General features: G+C 39.1%; 2 protein-coding genes across 4 annotated transcripts in view; one reads left to right on the top strand and one right to left on the bottom strand.

Moving 5' to 3' along the window:
- ERLEC1 (endoplasmic reticulum lectin 1) overlaps positions 1 to 18,296 on the bottom strand; it is a 26,502-nt gene extending 8,206 nt beyond the window's left edge. The window contains exons 1-8 of the mRNA XM_011950570.1: positions 17,933 to 18,296; positions 10,161 to 10,265; positions 8,613 to 8,693; positions 7,046 to 7,123; positions 6,846 to 6,909; positions 5,864 to 5,898; positions 3,318 to 3,541; positions 3,096 to 3,225 (exon numbers count right to left, since the gene is read on the bottom strand). Of these exons, the coding sequence (XP_011805960.1) occupies positions 3,096 to 3,225; positions 3,318 to 3,541; positions 5,864 to 5,898; positions 6,846 to 6,909; positions 7,046 to 7,123; positions 8,613 to 8,693; positions 10,161 to 10,265; positions 17,933 to 18,094 (879 nt within the window). The 5' untranslated portion in view covers positions 18,095 to 18,296. The remainder of the gene's footprint in view (positions 1 to 3,095; positions 3,226 to 3,317; positions 3,542 to 5,863; positions 5,899 to 6,845; positions 6,910 to 7,045; positions 7,124 to 8,612; positions 8,694 to 10,160; positions 10,266 to 17,932) is intronic.
- ASB3 (ankyrin repeat and SOCS box containing 3) overlaps positions 18,293 to 18,861 on the top strand; it is a 116,308-nt gene continuing 115,739 nt past the window's right edge. The window contains exon 1 of one of the 3 annotated variants that reach the window (XM_011950574.1): positions 18,293 to 18,489. The gene's annotated coding sequence lies outside the window, so the exon portion shown is untranslated. Of the gene's footprint in view, positions 18,494 to 18,861 lie in introns of all 3 variants that reach the window. The other 2 variants (XM_011950576.1, XM_011950575.1) reach the window with 2 other exon arrangements.

The raw sequence follows: 18,861 nt of genomic DNA, 5'->3' as shown, positions 1-18,861 counted from the left end.
AATGAGATCCTGTCATTTGCAACAACATGGATGGAATTGGAGATCATTATGTTAAGTTAAATAAGCCAGGCAGAGAAAAACATCCCATGTTCTCACTTATTTATGGGATCTAAAAATCAAAACAATTGAATCCATGGAGATAGAGTAGAAGGATGGTTACCATAGGCTGGGAAGGGTAGTGGGAGGTTGTGGAGGAGGTGGGGATGGTTAATGGGTACAAAAAAACCCCTTAGAATGAATAAGACCTACCACTTGATAGAACAACAGGGTGACTATAGTCAATAATACTAAAAGAGTATAATTGGATTGTTTGTAACACAAAGGACAAATGCTTGAGGGGATGGACACTTCATTCTCCAAGATGTGATTATTATGCATTGCATATCTGTATCGAAGTATCTCACGTACCCGGCCACACGTGGTGGCTCATGCCTGAAATCCCAGCACTGTGGAAGGCTGAGGTAAGCAGATCACTCGAGGCCAGGAGTTTGAGACCTGCCTGGGCAACATGGCACAACCCCGTCTACTAAAAAAAATAAGAATTAGCTGGGCAAGGTGGCACATGCCTAGAGTCCCAGCTACTCAGGAGACCGAGGCACAAGAAGCACTTGAACCCTGGATATGAAGGTTACAGTGAGCCAAGACTGTGCCACAGTGAGCCAAGACTTCACCACAGCACTCCAGCTTAGGGGAAAGAGTGAGACTCTGTCTCAAAAACAACAACAATAACAACAAAAGAGTATATGTAAAATATCTCATGTACTCCATAAATATATATACTTGCTATGTACCACAAAAATTAGAAATTAAAAAAAAAAGCTGAGTATTTTTATTTTATTTTATTTTTTTGTTGAGGTGGAGTCTTGCTTTGTCGCCTAGGCTGGAGTGCAGTGGTGCAATCTCGGCTCACTGTGACTTTCGCTGCCCAGGTTTGAGCAATTCTTGTGCCTCATCCTCCCAAGTAGCTGGGACTGCAGGTGTGTATCACCGTGCCTGGCTAATTTTTTTGTATTTTTGGTAGAGATGCGGTTCCATGTTGGCCAGGCTAGTCTTGAACTCCTGACCTCAAGTGATCTGCCTGCCTCAGCCTCCCAAAGTGCTGGGATTACAGGCGTGGGCCATGTGCCTGGCCTCTGCTAAATATTTTTAAAGCATTATCATCTATAGCTTAAAAAAATTCAATTTTTCTCGACTGGAAGATTAAACACATTAATTAATTAATTTTGAGATAGGGTCTTACTCTTTTTACCCAGGTTGAGTGCAACCTTGAATTCCTGGGCTTAAGTGATCCTCCCACTTCAGCCTGCTGAATAGCTGGGACTACAGCTATATGCTATCACGACTTTTATATCACTGGCTGATTTTTAAAATTTTTTGTAGAGACAGGGTTTTAGTTGCCTAGTTTGGTCTTCAACTCCTGGCTTCAAGCGATCCTCCTGCCTCAGCCTCCCAAAGTATTGGGATTATAGGCATGAGCCACCAAGCCCAGACTAAACACATTATTTAAAGAGAAGTAAACTGGCATTTTTTCCTCGAAGAGTAATGAAAGCTGGGATTTATGAAGCATTTTGATTGAGCTAACTTTTAAGTATGTGCCAGTATACTTTACTGTCAAAAGGAAGACCAGAAAAAAATTCTAGCCCAAATCTTTTAAAATAGCATTTCAAATTAAACTGTGGAATTAATCACCTTTTCCTCCCATCAGAATGACAGTGTTGTTCACAACATCCACAGAGAGTCCAGTAATACTTTTGCAAAAGTACTCAAGAGGAAGGGAGGAAACAAGCCTTGCAGTCAAGTATTAGTTTCTTCTGCCTCTGGTTTAATGTAACACCCGTAGGTAAAACAACCAGTCTTAGCCATGTAAGTGCTATGATGGAGGACTGAATGAAATACAAGACCACAGAAGAGAAAGTAGTTATCTCTTTCTGGGTTAATCCACTGGAAGTTTTGGCTCATTTCCAAAGGAAGTAACATTGGCATCACATCTTCAAGCATAAGTAGAAGTTCATGAGCAGAAGGGGTGGGAGGAGACAATGCAAGAGAAGAAAATAGCATATTGAAAGTCAAGGAGGGCTGGGTGCAGTGGCACACACTTGTAATCCCAGCACTTTGGGAGGCAGAGGCAGGAGAATCACTTGAACTCGGGAGGCGGAGACTGCAGTAAGCCGAGATCACGCTACTGCGCTCCAACCTGGGTGACAGAGCAAAACTCCATGGTACTTTTAAGAAACTCTAAGTTGTTCAAAACAGCTGGGATAAAGGGAATGGTGATGAAAGATGAGGCTGAAGTCATGAGTGATGATTCTATCCTGAAATGTAGTATGTGTTAACTACCAAGAGATTAAACACATAATCAAAGGGTGATTTCAGAAAGAGCATTTTATCAGCTGTGTGGGAAGAATTAGAAAGGGGATGTGTTAAGAGACAAGTTTCTGGCTCCAGGAAATAATGAGGTCCTGAACTAATGACAGGATGGATTTGAAAAGCCTTTAGAAGATAACACTGATGCCTTTTAGTGAATGATTCGAGTTAGAGATAAATGAAGAGATACAGGTAAGAAAAATGACTTAGGTTTTTAATTGGTCAATTGGGTAGAACACAGGAGAAGGCAAGAAAAGGGTCAGCATGAAAGAGGAAAAAATGATGAGTGTGAGATTATTAAAAATGTATATGGCTATGCCCAGTAGGCAGATGAAAATGGAAGACAGTATATTAAACTGGGGAGGCAGTGCACAGAAGTGGTTAAAAGGGCAGCAATGAGCTGAAGAATTAATAATGTATTAGGAGACAGAGATGGAGTTTTAGTCTATTTTTTCAAGAGTTACCTGGGACAAATACCTAAAAATTAAATTATAATGAGTAGGATGTCAAACTTTAAAATATGAAATTATGAATATAAGAGAATATTAAAATAGCTTGAGTAGTACTAGAATAAGGAAAAGGATTAAAATCAATGAAAAATGAAATTCAAAAGGTTGGGCCAGTAAAATAAATTACTACTATTATACTACAGAAATCATTAAAATATTGACATATGCTCTGAAATTTTAAAAATGAAGCACTGAAAAGCTATCATTAGACAATTCTCATACCTCTTTATTTCTCCTAAAAGGCACCCTTAGTATTTCTTCCTGCTGCTCCAACTGCCTCAGGGTGAGGGGCTTAAATGGCGATCCTGGCAGTGATTGACAAAATATGTCATTCACAGGAGATGCTCTGAACCTATTCAGTAGGAACAAAGCATTAAAGCTATGCATAGAACACTTTAAAGCATGTGTGCATTTTATGTTTAAAATATTAAATGCACATCCTACCTATATTTAGGATGACTGCACAAGAGTGGTGTCAAAATGACAACTTCATATTCACAAGTTGTAACTTCAGCTACTGAAAGAATTTCATGCTTAGATTCAGGATGACATATGTACATCACAGTACTTGATCTGGGCCGGTTCTGTTTCAAACTACAAGGTGTACCATTTCCCATTCCCACAGGATAGTATGGTGTCATCTGACCTTCGATATTTTTAGTGGGAATCTTAAAAAAAAGAGTATAAGACAGACTTTTCATTAGACATGGAAATGGGACTGAGGATGGGAGAGGAACTTATAATTCTAAAAGAAAGAAAACTATACATTTTACTTATTAACTGAAAGGTAATATTTTTATATTTTAAGTTCTCTCTCTAATATTATTTTGATTCATAAGTTTTTATTTGAGCAAATATGTATTTTCAGAGCTAGTTTAATACAGCAAAAAGATTATTTGGTACCAAAATTAACATGTTAAGTAAAAGTACATTTATATAAAGGGCCACAAAATAATGATTAATATGAATTATTCTCAACAGTTCTAAAGAAAGAGACTAAGACAAAATATAGAAACTTACTATACTGGGCTGCTCAGAGCTTTCTTCTCTAAACTCTTGGTGAATGTTAGAGTTTAGATTGGACAGGTCTGAAGGCTGATTTGCCAAAAAATAGGGTTGTATAGTAAAACACTGTATTCTAAAACAGAAGTTTAAATACAGTGCTGACTGGTTCATCAATCTGCTTACTCTTCTTCCCCGTTTTTCATATTAACAGCAATACTAGCCAGCATGTAAACTCCTATATAAATCTACTCAAGGCCAGCAAAAGACAAATTAAAAAATTTTCATGGAATGAAGGAATAAAGGATAGAACCTGAGAAGACAAGGATCACTAAGAAGTTAGCTCCCATACTTTTCTCTACATGAACACAAGAAAAATCTACTGTAAGAACTTTTAAAAAAGTCACTGTTTATAATATCTCCAAGCAAGCTCTTTGGAGGCAGGGATCTCATCTTCTATCACTTTAGTACCCTGTCAGCACTATGTCCAAAACCAGCAATAAATAAATGTTTTCAGGAAAAAATGTTTTGAGATTTCCTTATATGTATGTGATTTTTAAGCCAGTGTCTAAAATTACAAAATCCTGGGTTCAAATCCAAGCTTTAAATTTACTAGATTTATGACTTTGAATAAATTTCAGTTTTTGTCATTTGTAAAAGCAGAATAATAATATACAGTCGTGCACTGCATAATGACGTTTTGGTCAACAATGGACCTTATATAAGACAGTGGCCCCATAAGATTGTAATGGAGCATATACAGAAATCTGATATATTGCATTTGATATTTGCATTGCGGTAGCGGAAATAACTGCTATTCAGTAATGGTACCGAGAACTTGGTTTTCCATGGGAAGAAAACATAAATAAAAATATACATACCATGTAGGTCTGTGTTAAGTATACTCTATTATGCTCGCACAATAATAATAAAATCACCTAACCACATAATTCTCATAATGCACCTCCACTGTTAAGCGATTCATGACTGTATATTAAAAGGTTTTTGGGAGAATTAAACATTAGCTTTTGTTACATGTCCGGCAGTGTCTGGCTTATAAACTGGGGCTCAAAAAATAGTTTTCTTCCTTTACCATTTTCTTCCTCTTCCTTTATCATTTTACACTTTGAATTCCATCTTTTGCTGTCTTCCAGAGTCACAGTAAATAACTATTTTAATCTCAAAGGTAGTCTGTAAAATTAAAATCTTTTAAAATAGCAATGCTATGTGTTTCTATGCTTAGCTTATCAAGTCTGTACAAAGCTACCCTTTTAAGTTATAGGCATCACTTTTAAGTAATTTTCAAGGCCTCTGCCATTTTACTTTACTTCTAAAAAAGTCTCAGTATGATATTAAGCCATTTATGGAAATATCCTCTATTAATAAGTTATTTTTTAAAAAACTATAAAAATTTTTGGGATTTAAAAATTGTGATTAGGTTGCCTGAGGAATTACTCTTTTTAAACAACCCTATGTTGCAGACATCATTTATCCATTCTTTCAATTAACATTTATGAAGTGCCTACAATATGTCTGACACTCTGCTTGGTACTATGGGGTAAACAGATAAAAGACAGTCCCTGCTTTTAAGATGCTTGCAGTTTGGTAGCTTGTTATTTACATTATAGTCTACCCGTTTTGCCCACAGGAGAGGGGGATCAAACAAGAGAAAAAAATGCAAAACCTCCTAACAGTTTCAAGTGTTACATAGAGGGAACCACTGCTAAGCACAGAAGTGATATAATGCTATAACAGAATCTTTCCCAGACACCTCAGTGATAGATTTATTTTTGTATAATCTTAAGAGTAAATAGTGTAACTTTTCTCAGAAAAAACAAATATACTGCAAAGGTTCTTTGACCCAATCCTTTGAGGTATTTGACAGATGAAGAATAAGAACACAAAGCTATATTCTGTCAGTTAGGTTATATAAATTCATACCTCACTAACAAGTGTTAAGAGTAAAAAAAGCAACATCTCTCACTTGCCTCATTTGATTTTTCCTTTTCTTCTGCTTCTCGTTCTGTGGAATAAGGTAAGTGTAAAGAATGAGCAGTGGCATATGTGATACAAATGACTAAGTTTTCAACCACCTTTGTAACCTTAAACTTCTTTCTAAAGAAGGTCCAAAACACATACAATTTTACCTAAAGCTAGTTTCCTTGAATGGTTTTGTATGAAAGGACAGTCATATTTAATCTTTACCTAGGAAATACTCTATTTCAGGCAGAAAACTGGCCACAACAATTTTCTTTTGAAGTATTTTTATCTCAGTGAAAAATTTAATATTAAATTAGTTGGCCAATCTGAATATAGAATAAACATATATCACCATTTGAGAGATACATCTATTTCTACATATAATAACTTTGCTTAAACCAAGCAGAAGACTAACACTATATAAATATAACACTAACATGCACCTGGCATTGTTTTCACTATTTTCTGCTTTGATAAACATGTTTTTTTCTTACTTATTTTAGTAAAGCTTTTAGGCTGTGCATGGTGACTCATGCTCATGCATACAATCCCAGTACTTTGGGAGGTTGGGGTGGGTGGGTGGATCGCCTGAGCCAGGAGTTTGAGACCAGCCTGGGAAACATGGCGAGATTCCATCTCTACAACAAATATGAAAATTAGTGGGCATGGTGGCATGTGCCCATGGTCCCAGCTACTTGGGAGGCTGAGGCAGGAAGATCATTTGAGCCCAGGAGGTCGAGGCTGCAATGAGCTGTGTTCATGCCACTGCACTCCAGCCTGGGTGACAAAGAGAGACTCTGTCTCAAAAAAAAAAAAAAAAAGGTGAAAACAAAGACTTCTTCAAAAGTTTTGTAAGGGACAGTTCAGAAACCTATTTCGGTATTTTAAAATTCACAGACTGTTAAAAAAAAAAAATCTTAAATTCCAATTTGAACATATATTTTAAACCAAATTCCAGCATTACTGTCAAATCACTGGGTAGACACCAACCTTTTTCAAATAGAAGGTTCTTGGCCAACATATTCCCAAGGTAGTACTCGTGAATATTTATTTTCTATATTGAAAAATAAAATAAAAATATACTAAGTATTTTGCAAAGACATTTTTAAGGATACAACTTTAAAACTATCAATCTCATTATTCAAGTTCTCATCTTATAATGTTTCATGATATTTTGAAGAAAAACACACCTGACCAGTTTCTTTCTCTTCATGGTACTGCCGAATGTGTTTTCCGTGACATACTTCGTAAGTCCAATAAGACTCAATCTAAGAAAGACGGATATATTTCAATATACAAAAGCCACATAACTCAGCTGAATTACTTTTTGATATTTGAAGCAGCTGAGATTTCCCCTAAGATTTCAGAGTAAGCTTTCATTAAATGACACTTACAATTATGCCTCAGAAAAATATGAAATTTCTGAAGTCTATTCATTATTTTCACTAGCTCTATGTGAGAATTCTGTGAAGTAAATAGGTCTAGAATACACTTGAGGTCTGTAATAATTACCTGGCTTAGGGATAATTTTCTACATAGCTTAAAAAATAAAAATTAGCATTTTAAATTAAAATTCTCTTGTATACTTTTGGTTGGGTGTAGTGGCTCACGCCTATAATCCCAGCACTTTGGGAGGCTGAGGTGGGTGGATCACTTGAGGCCAGGAGTTCGAGACCAGCCTGGTGAACATGGCAAAACCCCATCTCTACTAAAAAACACAAAAAAATTAGCGGGGTGTGGTAGCGCGTGCATGTAATCCTAGCTACTGGGAGGCTGAGGCAGAATCACTTGAACCTGGGAGGCAGAGGTTGCGGTGAGCTGAGATCGTGCCACTGCGCTCCCGCATGGGCAGCATGGGTGACAGAGCTAGACTCTGTCTCAAAAAAAAAAAAAAGGCAGAAAACTTTAGTTTCAACCGAAAAACATTCAAAACAGCTTGGTAAATGATACGATTTGTTATTGGTATTATTTGGTATCTGCTGCATACACTAGACAGGAATTGAAATGAGTAAGATATTATTAAGAAATAACTAGCCAGACACAGTGGCTCATGCCTGTAATTCTAGCACTTTGAAAGGCTGAGGTGGGTGGATGGCTTGAGTTCAGGAGTTTGAGACTAGTCTGGGCAACACTGTGAAAAACCTCGTCTCTACAAAAGAACACAAAAATTAGCAGGGCATGGTGGTGCTCAGCTACTGGGGAGTCTGAGGTGGGAGAACAGCTTGAGCATGGGAGGTTGGGGCTGCAGCTAGTCATGATCATGCCACTACACTCCAGCGTGGGTGACAGAATGAGACCTTTTCTCAAAAAGAAAAAAGCAAGAAAAAAAAAAAACTTAGATTTATACCTAACTTAACATCTGATACAACAGGTACAGAGAACCAAATAATTTATGTTCTCATTTATAAGTGGGAGCTAAAAAATGAGAACACATGGACACAAAGAGGGGAATAACAGACTTGGGGCCTTCTTGAAGCTAGAGAATGGGAGGAGGGAGAGGATAAAAACAAAAACAAAAACAAAAAAAAGCAACCCATCAGGTACTATACTCATTACCTAGGTGACTAAATAATCAGTACACCAAACTCCTATGACATGCAGTTTACCTATGTAACAATCCTGCACGTGTAACCCTAAACCTAAAATAATAGTTAAAAAAAACCTGATACAACATAATAAAGAAGAAACGGTATTTTCAAAGGTCTATTGGCTGTTGGTAATCATTTTCTAGTCATCAAGTAAACATAAAATACATACTCTGTAGGAACAACTGCTTTGTTTAAATAGTGGTTCCAAAAGTTCTCTTGGATTAGGGCCTTTATAATCCTTTTCTTCTTCCTAAGAAAGAATTGGAGTTCAATACTTACAGTCTTTCTAGAATTTCACCCAACTTTGCTGTTCGGGTATTAACTCATTACTCAAATCACAAATGCTTAGAAATAAAAGAGAAAAAAAGTCAAAATGTTTAACAAGATCCTATGGTATGCCATTGCTTTCAAATGAACTGAAGTAAAAAACATGGAGCCATAAAATAATCTTTCATAGAGTTCATTCTTTCTTAAAAAAAAGGTCTTTTAAAATGTATTTTTGTTTTTCACAAGCCAAGAATGGAAGGAAAAAAAGGTTTTTAAGTATCAGTTTCCTGAACAATTCTTATAAACTTATTTCAGAATTTTTAAATGCTTGTACCCAAACAAATTCTTAGATATGAAAGCCTTAGAATAGCTGAATCTTACAGGATATATTAGAAAGTTTTAAGGTACTTTTCAGTTTTCTATGTATTTTTATATTTCAGATTTGAATGCCATGTATGTGTGTCTCAAGGAGACTTAAAATAGTGGTCTTAGATTTCAAATATGAACAAAACCCAATAAAGCACGGAGTTTAATATTTCTATTTTCCAGATCATGAAAATATTATTGAATTGGCTCAATAAATGTATTGAGTGGAGGAAGCGAGTTTCAAATTTGTTCAAGGTTCCACAGCTAGCTACAGCCTATACCTCAGTCTCCTGGCTCCTAGGCTGGCGTCCTTTCCATTTTACCATGCTGCCTCTCCTGTTTCATCCTGAAAGAAGTCACTGCCTTGAAGGATGGATAAGAGGCAGTTAGGGCATTTTAGGAGGAAGATAAGGGCATGAGCTAAGGTAATGAGAAAGCATGGGGTACCTACAGACTTACTTATAAACAATTCTTTATTTTAAAAGTCACATATACATTTAAAAATTATATCTTGCTTTAAAACTCTAATGTCTATAAAGAAAGCAAGTGTGGAGTTAGATTTTTATTCAAAACATTAATAACTGGTTGCAGCTGGGCATGGTGTCTCATGTCTGTAATCCCAGCACTTTGGGAGGCCAAGATGGGTGGATCATGAGGTCAAGATATCCAGACCATCCTGGCCAACATGGTGAAACTCTGTCTCTACTAAAATACAGAAATTAGCTGGGCGTGGTGGCGTGCACCTGTAATCCCAGCTACTCGGGAGGCTGAGGCAGGAGAATTGCTTGAACCTGGGAGGCGGAGGTTGCAGTGAGTCAAGATCACGCCACTGCCCTCCAGTCTGGTGACAGAGTAAGACTTCGTCTCAAAAAAAAAAAAAAAACAAAAAAGTTGGTTGCTAATTTTTCCAAGATAAACTGCAAAATCAAAGAATTCAGGAATATTAAAACCAATTAATACTTTTATGCTAAAACAGTCTTGTTGAGAAATCTGTTACTTAATTTTACTTCAAAGTATGTAGTTTACAATGTTTTACATAAATATTTTTGGTGACAGGATTATCGATATATTTATAAAAACTTACCTCATCCCCACTTGTCACAAGGGGAAGTATGCATTTATATTTTTCTTTATGTGCAGTTGTCATGATGACATAATTATCTTCTTTATACAAAACTCCAGTTGTGGGCTGCAAATAGAACAAAAAATATTCATTATGTTCTTCTCTGTGAATTGTATCACATTGAATAACTTCAGTCCTAGCTGGAAAAAAAGATTCTTTAAACTAATTTAACATTTCAACAGATGATTATTTTAAAGGGAGGGAAAACATGCTACATACATTAAAGTACCCTAGTACTTGATAAGTAGTTTGTCACCCTTTCCTCTCTCCCATCTTTTGGAATCTCCGGTGTTTATTGTTCTTGTCTTTGAGTGTGTATTCAACGCTTAGCCTCCACTTATAAATGAAAATATACGGTATTTGGTTTTCAGTTTCTGTCTTAATTCACTTAAGATAATGACCTCCAAGCTGCATCCATGTTGTTGCAAAGGACATGCTTTCATTCTTTTTTGTGGCTTCATCAACATACTTATTAATTACAAAATGAAAGTAATAAGCTTTATTCTGGTGTCATAATAGGAAAATAAATGAACAAAATAATGTTTGGAGTATAAAGAAAAAAAGGAGGAATGCAATAGATTGAAGTTAAAATAGTGATTATACTTGGGAGGTTGAGGTGGGAGGGCTGCTTTAGCCCAGGAGTTCAAGATCACTCTGAGCAACGTAGCAAGACCCTGTTACAAAACGAAACAAAAAAAAAAAAAAGGAAAAGAAAAGAAAACAAAGGCACTAAGAGGTGGCAATGAATGTTCATAGATACACCATCACTGAACACTTATTACTGCTATTAGCAATTACCATCTATATATGACAATCCATAGCACTTTACAAATATACAGTACTCTCAGTTCTGTTGCATGGGACATGAAAGTAATGTAATACAGTATTTTTCATATTTGGAGAATGTATGAATTTATCCACAAATAAATTCCTTTTAAAAGCAAAATTACTACAGATCATCTGTGTTGACTTGACTTTATTTTATTTTATTTTATTTTTATTATTTTTATTTTCTTTTTGAGGTGGAGTCTTGCTCTGTCTCCCAGGCTGGAGTGCAGTGGTGCAATCTCGGCTCACTGCAAGCTCCATCCCCCGGGTTCACGCCATTCCCCTGCCTCACCCTCCCAAGTAGCTGGGACTACAGGCACCCGTCACCATGCCCGGCTGATTTTTTCTATTTTTAGTAGAGATGGGGTTTCACCGTGTTAGCCAGGATGATCTCGACCCCCAGACCTCGTGATCCGCCTGCCTCGGCCTCCTAAAGTTCTGGGATTACAGGCGTGAGCCACCGCACCCGGCCAACTTAACTTTTTCTTAGTATATATCAGGGGTCAGCAAACTTTTGTAAAGGGCCAGAGAGTAAATATTTTAGGGTTTGTGAGCCATATGGTCTCTGTTGCGCCTCTGCCACTCTAGCAACCAAAGTACACAAACAATAGGTAAACAAATAGGGATGATGATATAGCAATAGAACCTTATTTATAGAAATACGTGGTGGGACAGCACCATGCCTGTAGTTTGCCGACTTCTGGCATATATTGACAAAATTATCCTTAAAGCTTTCTACACTATGAAACCAAACAAATTCACATTGGTATGAGTCAACAGAATTCAAATAAACACTTCAATTAATAAAACTGATATTATTTTAGTAAAAACAAATCTCTGCTCTCTGACAGAAAATGTGATACTTGTTTTACTAAGGCAGAAATGTTTGGGTTTTATGATACGTGTTCTAAGATAATTCTCTCTTCACTTTCCTCTTATGGTACTGTGCAACTATGGTACTATTTAGCTATTCTTGGCAAGGAGAACCTCTTCTTATTAAGGACTTTTGTTCTATTCTCAATTTAATAATAACTTTTTTTTTTTTTTTTTTTTTGAGACAGGGTCTTTCACTAACCTAGGCTGAGTGCAGTGGCATGATCAAAGCTCACTGTAGCCTGACCTCCTGGACTCAGGCGATCCTCCCATCTCAGCCTCCCTAGTAGCTGGGACTACAGGTACGTGCCACCATGCCCCGGTAACTTTTCTGTAGAGATGGGGTTTTGTCCTGTTGCCCAGGTAGGTCTCAAACTCCTAGGCTCAAGCCATCTGCCAGCCTCTGTCTCCCAAGGTGTTGAGATTACAGGCATGAGCCACTGCCCTGGCCTAACAACCCTTAACTATAATAAAACCAGTACTACTTGGCACCAATGTAATCCTAAACACAAATGCAAATTACAGCATTTTCCGCAAGACAACAAAACAAAACAAAGCAGTAAGTGCTAGCTGTATTAGTTCTAGGACAGTACTGTTTTAAGTGTTTTACATTCATTAACTCAATCCTCAAAACAAGCATTACTCTCATTTTTACAGAAACAGACACTAAAGTCCAGAGCTTAAACAATTTGCCCAAGGTTAAAAAACCTAGAGGTAGCAGAGCCCAGAGAATTCAAACAGATTGGCTCCATATTCTGTAAGCTCTTAAATATTTTAACAGATTTGAATGAGCTTTTACAAACCTTTTCTAGATTACTATGTAGACTTGAAATGTGGCCAAGGACACTTGTTTAAAAGGCCATTGTAAGTCAGATGTGCACCTATAATCTCAGCTATTCAGGAGGCTGAGGTGAGAGAATTGCTTGAGCCCAAGAGTTTGAGTCCAGTCTGGGCAACTTAGTGAGACCCCGTCTCTCTTTAAAAAAAAAAAAAAAAAAAAAAGCATTATCGATGATGAAGGAATCAAAGAGATTTGAAAGTAAGAGTTGCAAGGCTAAACTTACAAAGAATTTCTTAGAAACATTCAATTGTGCCAACGATTTGCTGTAAGACATAACATTTGTAATTCCTTTCAAAATGGTCTCCAAAATGCTTACAAGGTAAAAAGAAAATGCTTGTTTGGATCCACAGCAAAAAAGGGAAGACAATTCTTGATGCAAATAATTGTCTTTCATTAGTTTAGGAAAGGCGGCTTTCCCAATAAAATAGACCAAATAGCAATCCTATCTGAAAACTCTTTGCTGAAATATTGAGTCATTTATTGGGACCACAAAATATATTTTTAGCAAACTTTACTTTTTGGTAACAGCAATTACGGAGAAAAAGTTAATCTTTTGTGATTTTTCTAAACATTTTGATCTACTAAAATCAGGATTCTGATTTTGTAAAACAGGTTCTTACTTTAAGAAAACAAAATATAGGCCGGGCGCGGTGGCTCAAGCCTGTAATCCCAGCACTTTGGGAGGCCGAGACGGGTGGATCACGAGGTCAGGAGATCGAGACCATCCTGGCTAACACGGTGAAACCACGTCTCTACTAAAAAATACAAAAAATTAGCCGGGTGAGATGGCGGGCGCCTGTAGTCCCAGCTACACGGGAGGCTGAGGCAGGAGAATGGCGTAAACCCGGGAGGCGGAGCTTGCAGTGAGCCGAGATCGCGCCACTGCACTCCAGCCTGGGCGACAGAGCGAGACTCCATCTCAAAAAAAAAAAAGAAAACAAAATATAATAAACTCAGAATATACAGAATTAGATAGTATAAAAAACTTTTTTTATATAACAAGCTATTCTCAGTAGAAGAGGAAATCAGCGATTTGACATAAAGTCAAATTTTATTAGAGATTTGATATAAAGTCAAACTTTAATATAATGAAACTAATCAGAGGAGCTGGGGTACTTTAAAAGTTAAGGAACTTTAAAAATATCTTGGCATGCGAGGAATTCCTAATGTTTGACGTGGGTCGGGAGGAATTAAGATGGTTAGAGGATGAGAGAACTTCTATAATGGTAGAGGTTATAAAATACACCTGTCGATAGAACCTGTCAATGCTATAAACATGCTATAAACCACGGAGTTGGTCAAAGAGTAGTGCTTGGGAAAATCTGAGTAAAATATATTCTACATCCACAACAGAAGTAGACAGAAAATTAGACTGATTCGTGGTTTAATTTGGTGAAATCTATGAACTCTATGAAGTAACGAATAATTGAACATAATGACAGAGGCGATACTTCAGAAGGAAAATATATACACAAAAACAAAACTGAATGCTAAACATCAATAAGCAAAGAATATAATAATTATTAACTAGTTAATGTACACATTAAAAATTCACAAATTTTTTGTCCAGGTGAGATGGCTCATGCCGGTAATCCCAGTCTTTTAAGAGGCTGAGACCAGAGGATAGTTGTGAGCAGGAGTTTGAAACCAGCATGGGCAACATAGGGAAACTATCTCTACTAAAACACACAAACAACCCCCATTTTACAGTTTTGGTGCTTAATACTTTTTCTAAGCAAATCTGAAAGCAAGATTGTAAATGATTATATATTGTTTCAATATATCTGAATGGGAAGATGATTTAAATAAGGTAATTTTAAAGCTTAAAAAATTCAGATCTTCTAATCCAGTCTCTTCCAATTTCAGATAGTAGACAAAGGACCTTATCCTATTTCATACAGCTGCATATTAGATACAAATGTCCAACCAGCGGCCAGGCACAGTGGCTCACGCCTGTAATCCCAGCACTTTGGGAGGCCGAGGTGGGCGGATCACTTGAGGTCAGGAGTTCGAGACCAGCCTGGCCAAAATGGTGAAACCCCATCTCTACTAAAAATACAAAAAAAATTAGACGGGTGTGGTAGCGAATGCCTACAATCCCAGCTACTGGGGAGGCTGAGGCATGAGAATCGCTTGAACCTAGGAGGCAGAAGTTGCAGTGAGCTGAGATGGCACCATTGTACTCTAGCCTGGATGACAGAGCGAGACTCTGTCACAAACACACACAAATGTCCAACCAACTGGCCCATTAAAAAAATGGCAGTGCCAGGTGAGGAGGGCAGTAGTTTCTTTTTGTTTTTCTTTCTTTTTGAGACAGACGCCTTCTCTGTTGCCCAGGATGGAGTGCAGTGGTGCAATCTTGGATCACTGTAACTTCTGCCTCCAAGGGTCAAGCAACTCTCCTGCCTCAGCATACCAAGTAGCTGGAACTATAGGCATGTGCCACCATGATGGGCTAATTTTTTTATTTGCAGTAGAGACAGGGTTTTGCCATGTTGCCTAGGCTAGTCTCAAACATCTGGCCTCAAGTGATCCACCCAGCTCAGCCTCCTAAAGTGTTGGGATTATAGGCGTGAGCCACTGTGCCCAGCCACTAGTTTCAGTTAAATGCACCAGCAAAGGGAAGCCTTAAGATTATACAAATATTAACAAAAAAAAAAATACCAATGACAATGACTATTGTGGCTTATTTTTACATAAAGGACAGGCCTTGTGCCAATTCATAGAACAGTATCTCTAATTTTTCTCAAACTAACGCAGACTTAAAGAAAAAAAAGCCAGATGCAATTGTGACCACGTGTCCAGAGGCTGAGGCAGGAGGATCGCTTGAGCCCAGGAGTTCGAGGCTGTAGTGAGCATAATCATGCCTATAAATACCTATTGCACTCCAGCCTTTAAAAAAAAATTTTTTTTTTTTTTTGAGATGGAGTCTTACTCTGTCACCCAGGCTGGAGTGCAGTGGTGCGATCTTGGCTCACTGCAACCTCCACCTCCCGGGTTTATGCGATTCTCTTGCCTCAGCCTCCCGAGTAGTTGGGATTACTGGTGTGCACCGCCACACCCAGCTAATTTTTGTGTTTTTAGTAGAGACAGGGTTTCACCATGTTGGTCAGGCTTGTCTTGAACTCCTGACCTCACGATCCGCCTGCCTCGGCCTCCCAAAGTGCTGGGATTACAGGCGTGAGCCACCGTGCCTGGCCAAATAATTTTTTTTGAAATAAAATTGTTAGATATGTGAAAGGCTGGTGTAGCATATGCTAAGACAGAAAGAAAATGGAATGACAATTTGGTAGTGACCTCTAAAAATGCTAGTTTTAATCGCTCACTTATAGGTAATTAAATTTTCAGGGCTATGTATCAGCAAGTTTTTTAAAATTTAAAAAAAAACCACAGGTGCAAGAGTAAAAAATTTTAATGACATAATTCTTCAAACATCTGCCATATTCACTCCAAGTGTGCTCTTTGGATACAACAACAGAGATTAAAGTATTCTCGGGAGGGGGGAGGGATTGCATTGGGGAGTTATACCTGATATAAATGATGAATTGATGGGTGCTGACGAGTTGATGGGTGCAGCACACCAACATTGCACAAGTATACATATGTAACAAACCTGCACGTTATGCACATGTACCCTAGAACTTAAAGTATAATAAAAAAAAAAAAGAGATTAAAGTATTCTCATCCAAGCTTGCTAAAGTTATATCTGATTCATAACAAAATTTTACATAAGTTTTTTAATATATCAATATTTCGTGGCAATACAAAGAGAAATTTGACTTCCCAGAAAAATGTTTACCTAGATAAATTCAGAAGCCATTGAACAACCAGAATGGGAGAACAAGGGCTAGAGAAACAAACCAGATGTGAAAAATAGGCAAAAAAACTTAACATTTGATTCACACATGTAATCCCAGTACTTTGGGAGGCTGAGGCAGGAGGATTGCTTGAGCCCAGGAGTTCAAGACTCTGACTCTAGGAAAAAAAAAAAAAAAAATTAGCCAGGAGTGGTGGGGTTTCCCTGTAGTCCCAGCTACTGGGAAGCTGAGGCAGGAGGATCTCAATTGAGCCCAGGAGGTCGAGACTGCAGCCAGTGGTGACCGTGCCACTGCACTTCAGGATGGGCAACAGACTGAGACCCTGTCTCAAAAAACAAACAAAAACAAAAAAACCCAACCCAACCCAAACCAAAAAACCCCTAACATTTGCAAACGGAAAGCTATCTGGTAATCATAACATCCATTAACTTGATACATCTTGTTTTGGCATCATAGTATCACTTACTGTTTCAATGATATCGTAATAAAAGAATATAATAAAGTATTGCAAGTTGAATGCTTGAAGGTAATTGGAATAAAAAGTTAAAAAAATTTTGCTTTTTCCGGGACTTCAATTTGAAATAAATGAGTTAATTATTACACAGTAAGTGTCATAAGAGTACAATTTGTATGGGCCTGCAGTAGGTACACGTGGACAGGAAGACTTTTCAGCGGTCCACTCCCCCGAGACTGAATTTTCATTTCCGCGAGGTTAGAAATACGTTCTTCACTATAGGAAAACAACATAGAAGCCCATGTTCTGGGGACTCGAATAGCAGTCGTAATACATGAAAATTGTAAAGCATATTCTGCATAAAGGGTCGTTAACATCTCACAGGCCAAACAGCCCTCTCAGAAACAACTCTGAAAGGAAAAGGTTCCCTTGGAGCTGTGCGTTTGCGTATGTCCATGTGTGTATACAACAGAAGGAGAACGAATACGAGAGAGGGAACTCGAGTCTGAAGTACTGTGGTGTGGGCAGCGTGCCGTGTAATACTGAAGGAAAGAAGTCTGCTGGTGGAGAAAGAGCCACAGTTAATTTTCCAAAAGGAAGATGAGTAAGTGCACCTGACGTTATTCTACGAAAGCTGCTTCTGCAGGTTGGGAGTGTTGGGAAGCAACGTCTAGTGCGACAGAATTAAAAAGGTAGACAGCAGGTGATCGCTGGATCCCTAATGCTCAGCAAGGGGGACATCTCCACATAACGTGAGAACGAATCAATGAATGAACGCGACATAAAAGCAGCTTTGGCTTAGAGAAGGAAGAGTCTGCAGAGAAGGTCTTGGGGAGAAAAAGCAAAGAAAAACGAGGGAAGAGGCCGAACCCTTAGTATCAGGAGGAGGGGTGGCTGCGGGGTTAGTGAGGGCACTGACCAGAGAGAACTCGGTGCCGGGCCAATTGACTCGGAAAGGGATGTCATCGCTGAGTTGAGGGAGGGCTCGGCCGCCGCGAGACGCCTCCAGGAGGCCGCAGAGGACCAGTAACACCGGCCCGCACGGGACCAGACTCCGTACGCCGCCTCCTCCTTCCTCCATCCTCCGCCACAGCTTTCTCCAGCCACCGCCACAACCTCCTCTGCTCTAGAAGGAGAGGAGGAGGAGGAGGTGGAGGAGGAGGCGGCGGGACTATAAAGGGCCCGGGTAGCCCCGGCCCAACCGCCGCCACGTCTCCTTCCGGAGAGCCCGGCAAAGCCGCCTCCGCCCCCTTGAGCTTCTTGTCGCCGTTTCCGGGGCAGACGACATATCAACATCCGGGGCCGGGGGTCGCGGAGCCGTCCGCCTACGGGGGCCGGGACGTCGGCTGAGCGTTTCTCGTTTTCGGACCGCTGCAATATCGCGGTGGGGCTCGAAAGCGGGGACCTTCTGGGACGCCGCATCTGGAGACGCGGCCTCGGACCAGCCATTTCGGTGTAGAAGTGGCAGCACGGCAGGCCGGTGAGTCTTGGAGGCGGCAGCCGCTTCCTGAAGCCACTCGCGCTGCTCTCCAGTGGGCAGGTAGAGGTTTGGCCCACACGGAGTGAGTGGGAAGGAGACAGTGTGAACCGTGCGGGTGCGGGTCCTTAGATGAGAAAATTCGAAGTAGCATGAGTTGTGAGAAATGGCGGTGTTCCTGACTGACCTGCCTTCTCGCAGCTTTTCTTCCTTTTCTCCGCGTTTAGCATTTGTCTTTCCCGCCTGAAGCTTCCCTGCACCTCTTCTGCTGTACACCGTGGCCGTCTAATTACCTAACAGCTTCTGACTAACGCAGGGCAGTTTGTTCAGCGACTGCAACTCTGTGTTAGGGGAAACCTGGGGTGAGGTAG

Source organism: Colobus angolensis, unplaced genomic scaffold (assembly GCF_000951035.1).
Source record: "Colobus angolensis palliatus isolate OR3802 unplaced genomic scaffold, Cang.pa_1.0 Scaffold309, whole genome shotgun sequence".
NCBI lineage: Eukaryota > Metazoa > Chordata > Mammalia > Primates > Cercopithecidae > Colobus > Colobus angolensis.
The sequence above is the reverse complement of the archived record's forward strand: the minus strand, read 5'-3'. Positions and strand labels throughout refer to the sequence as shown.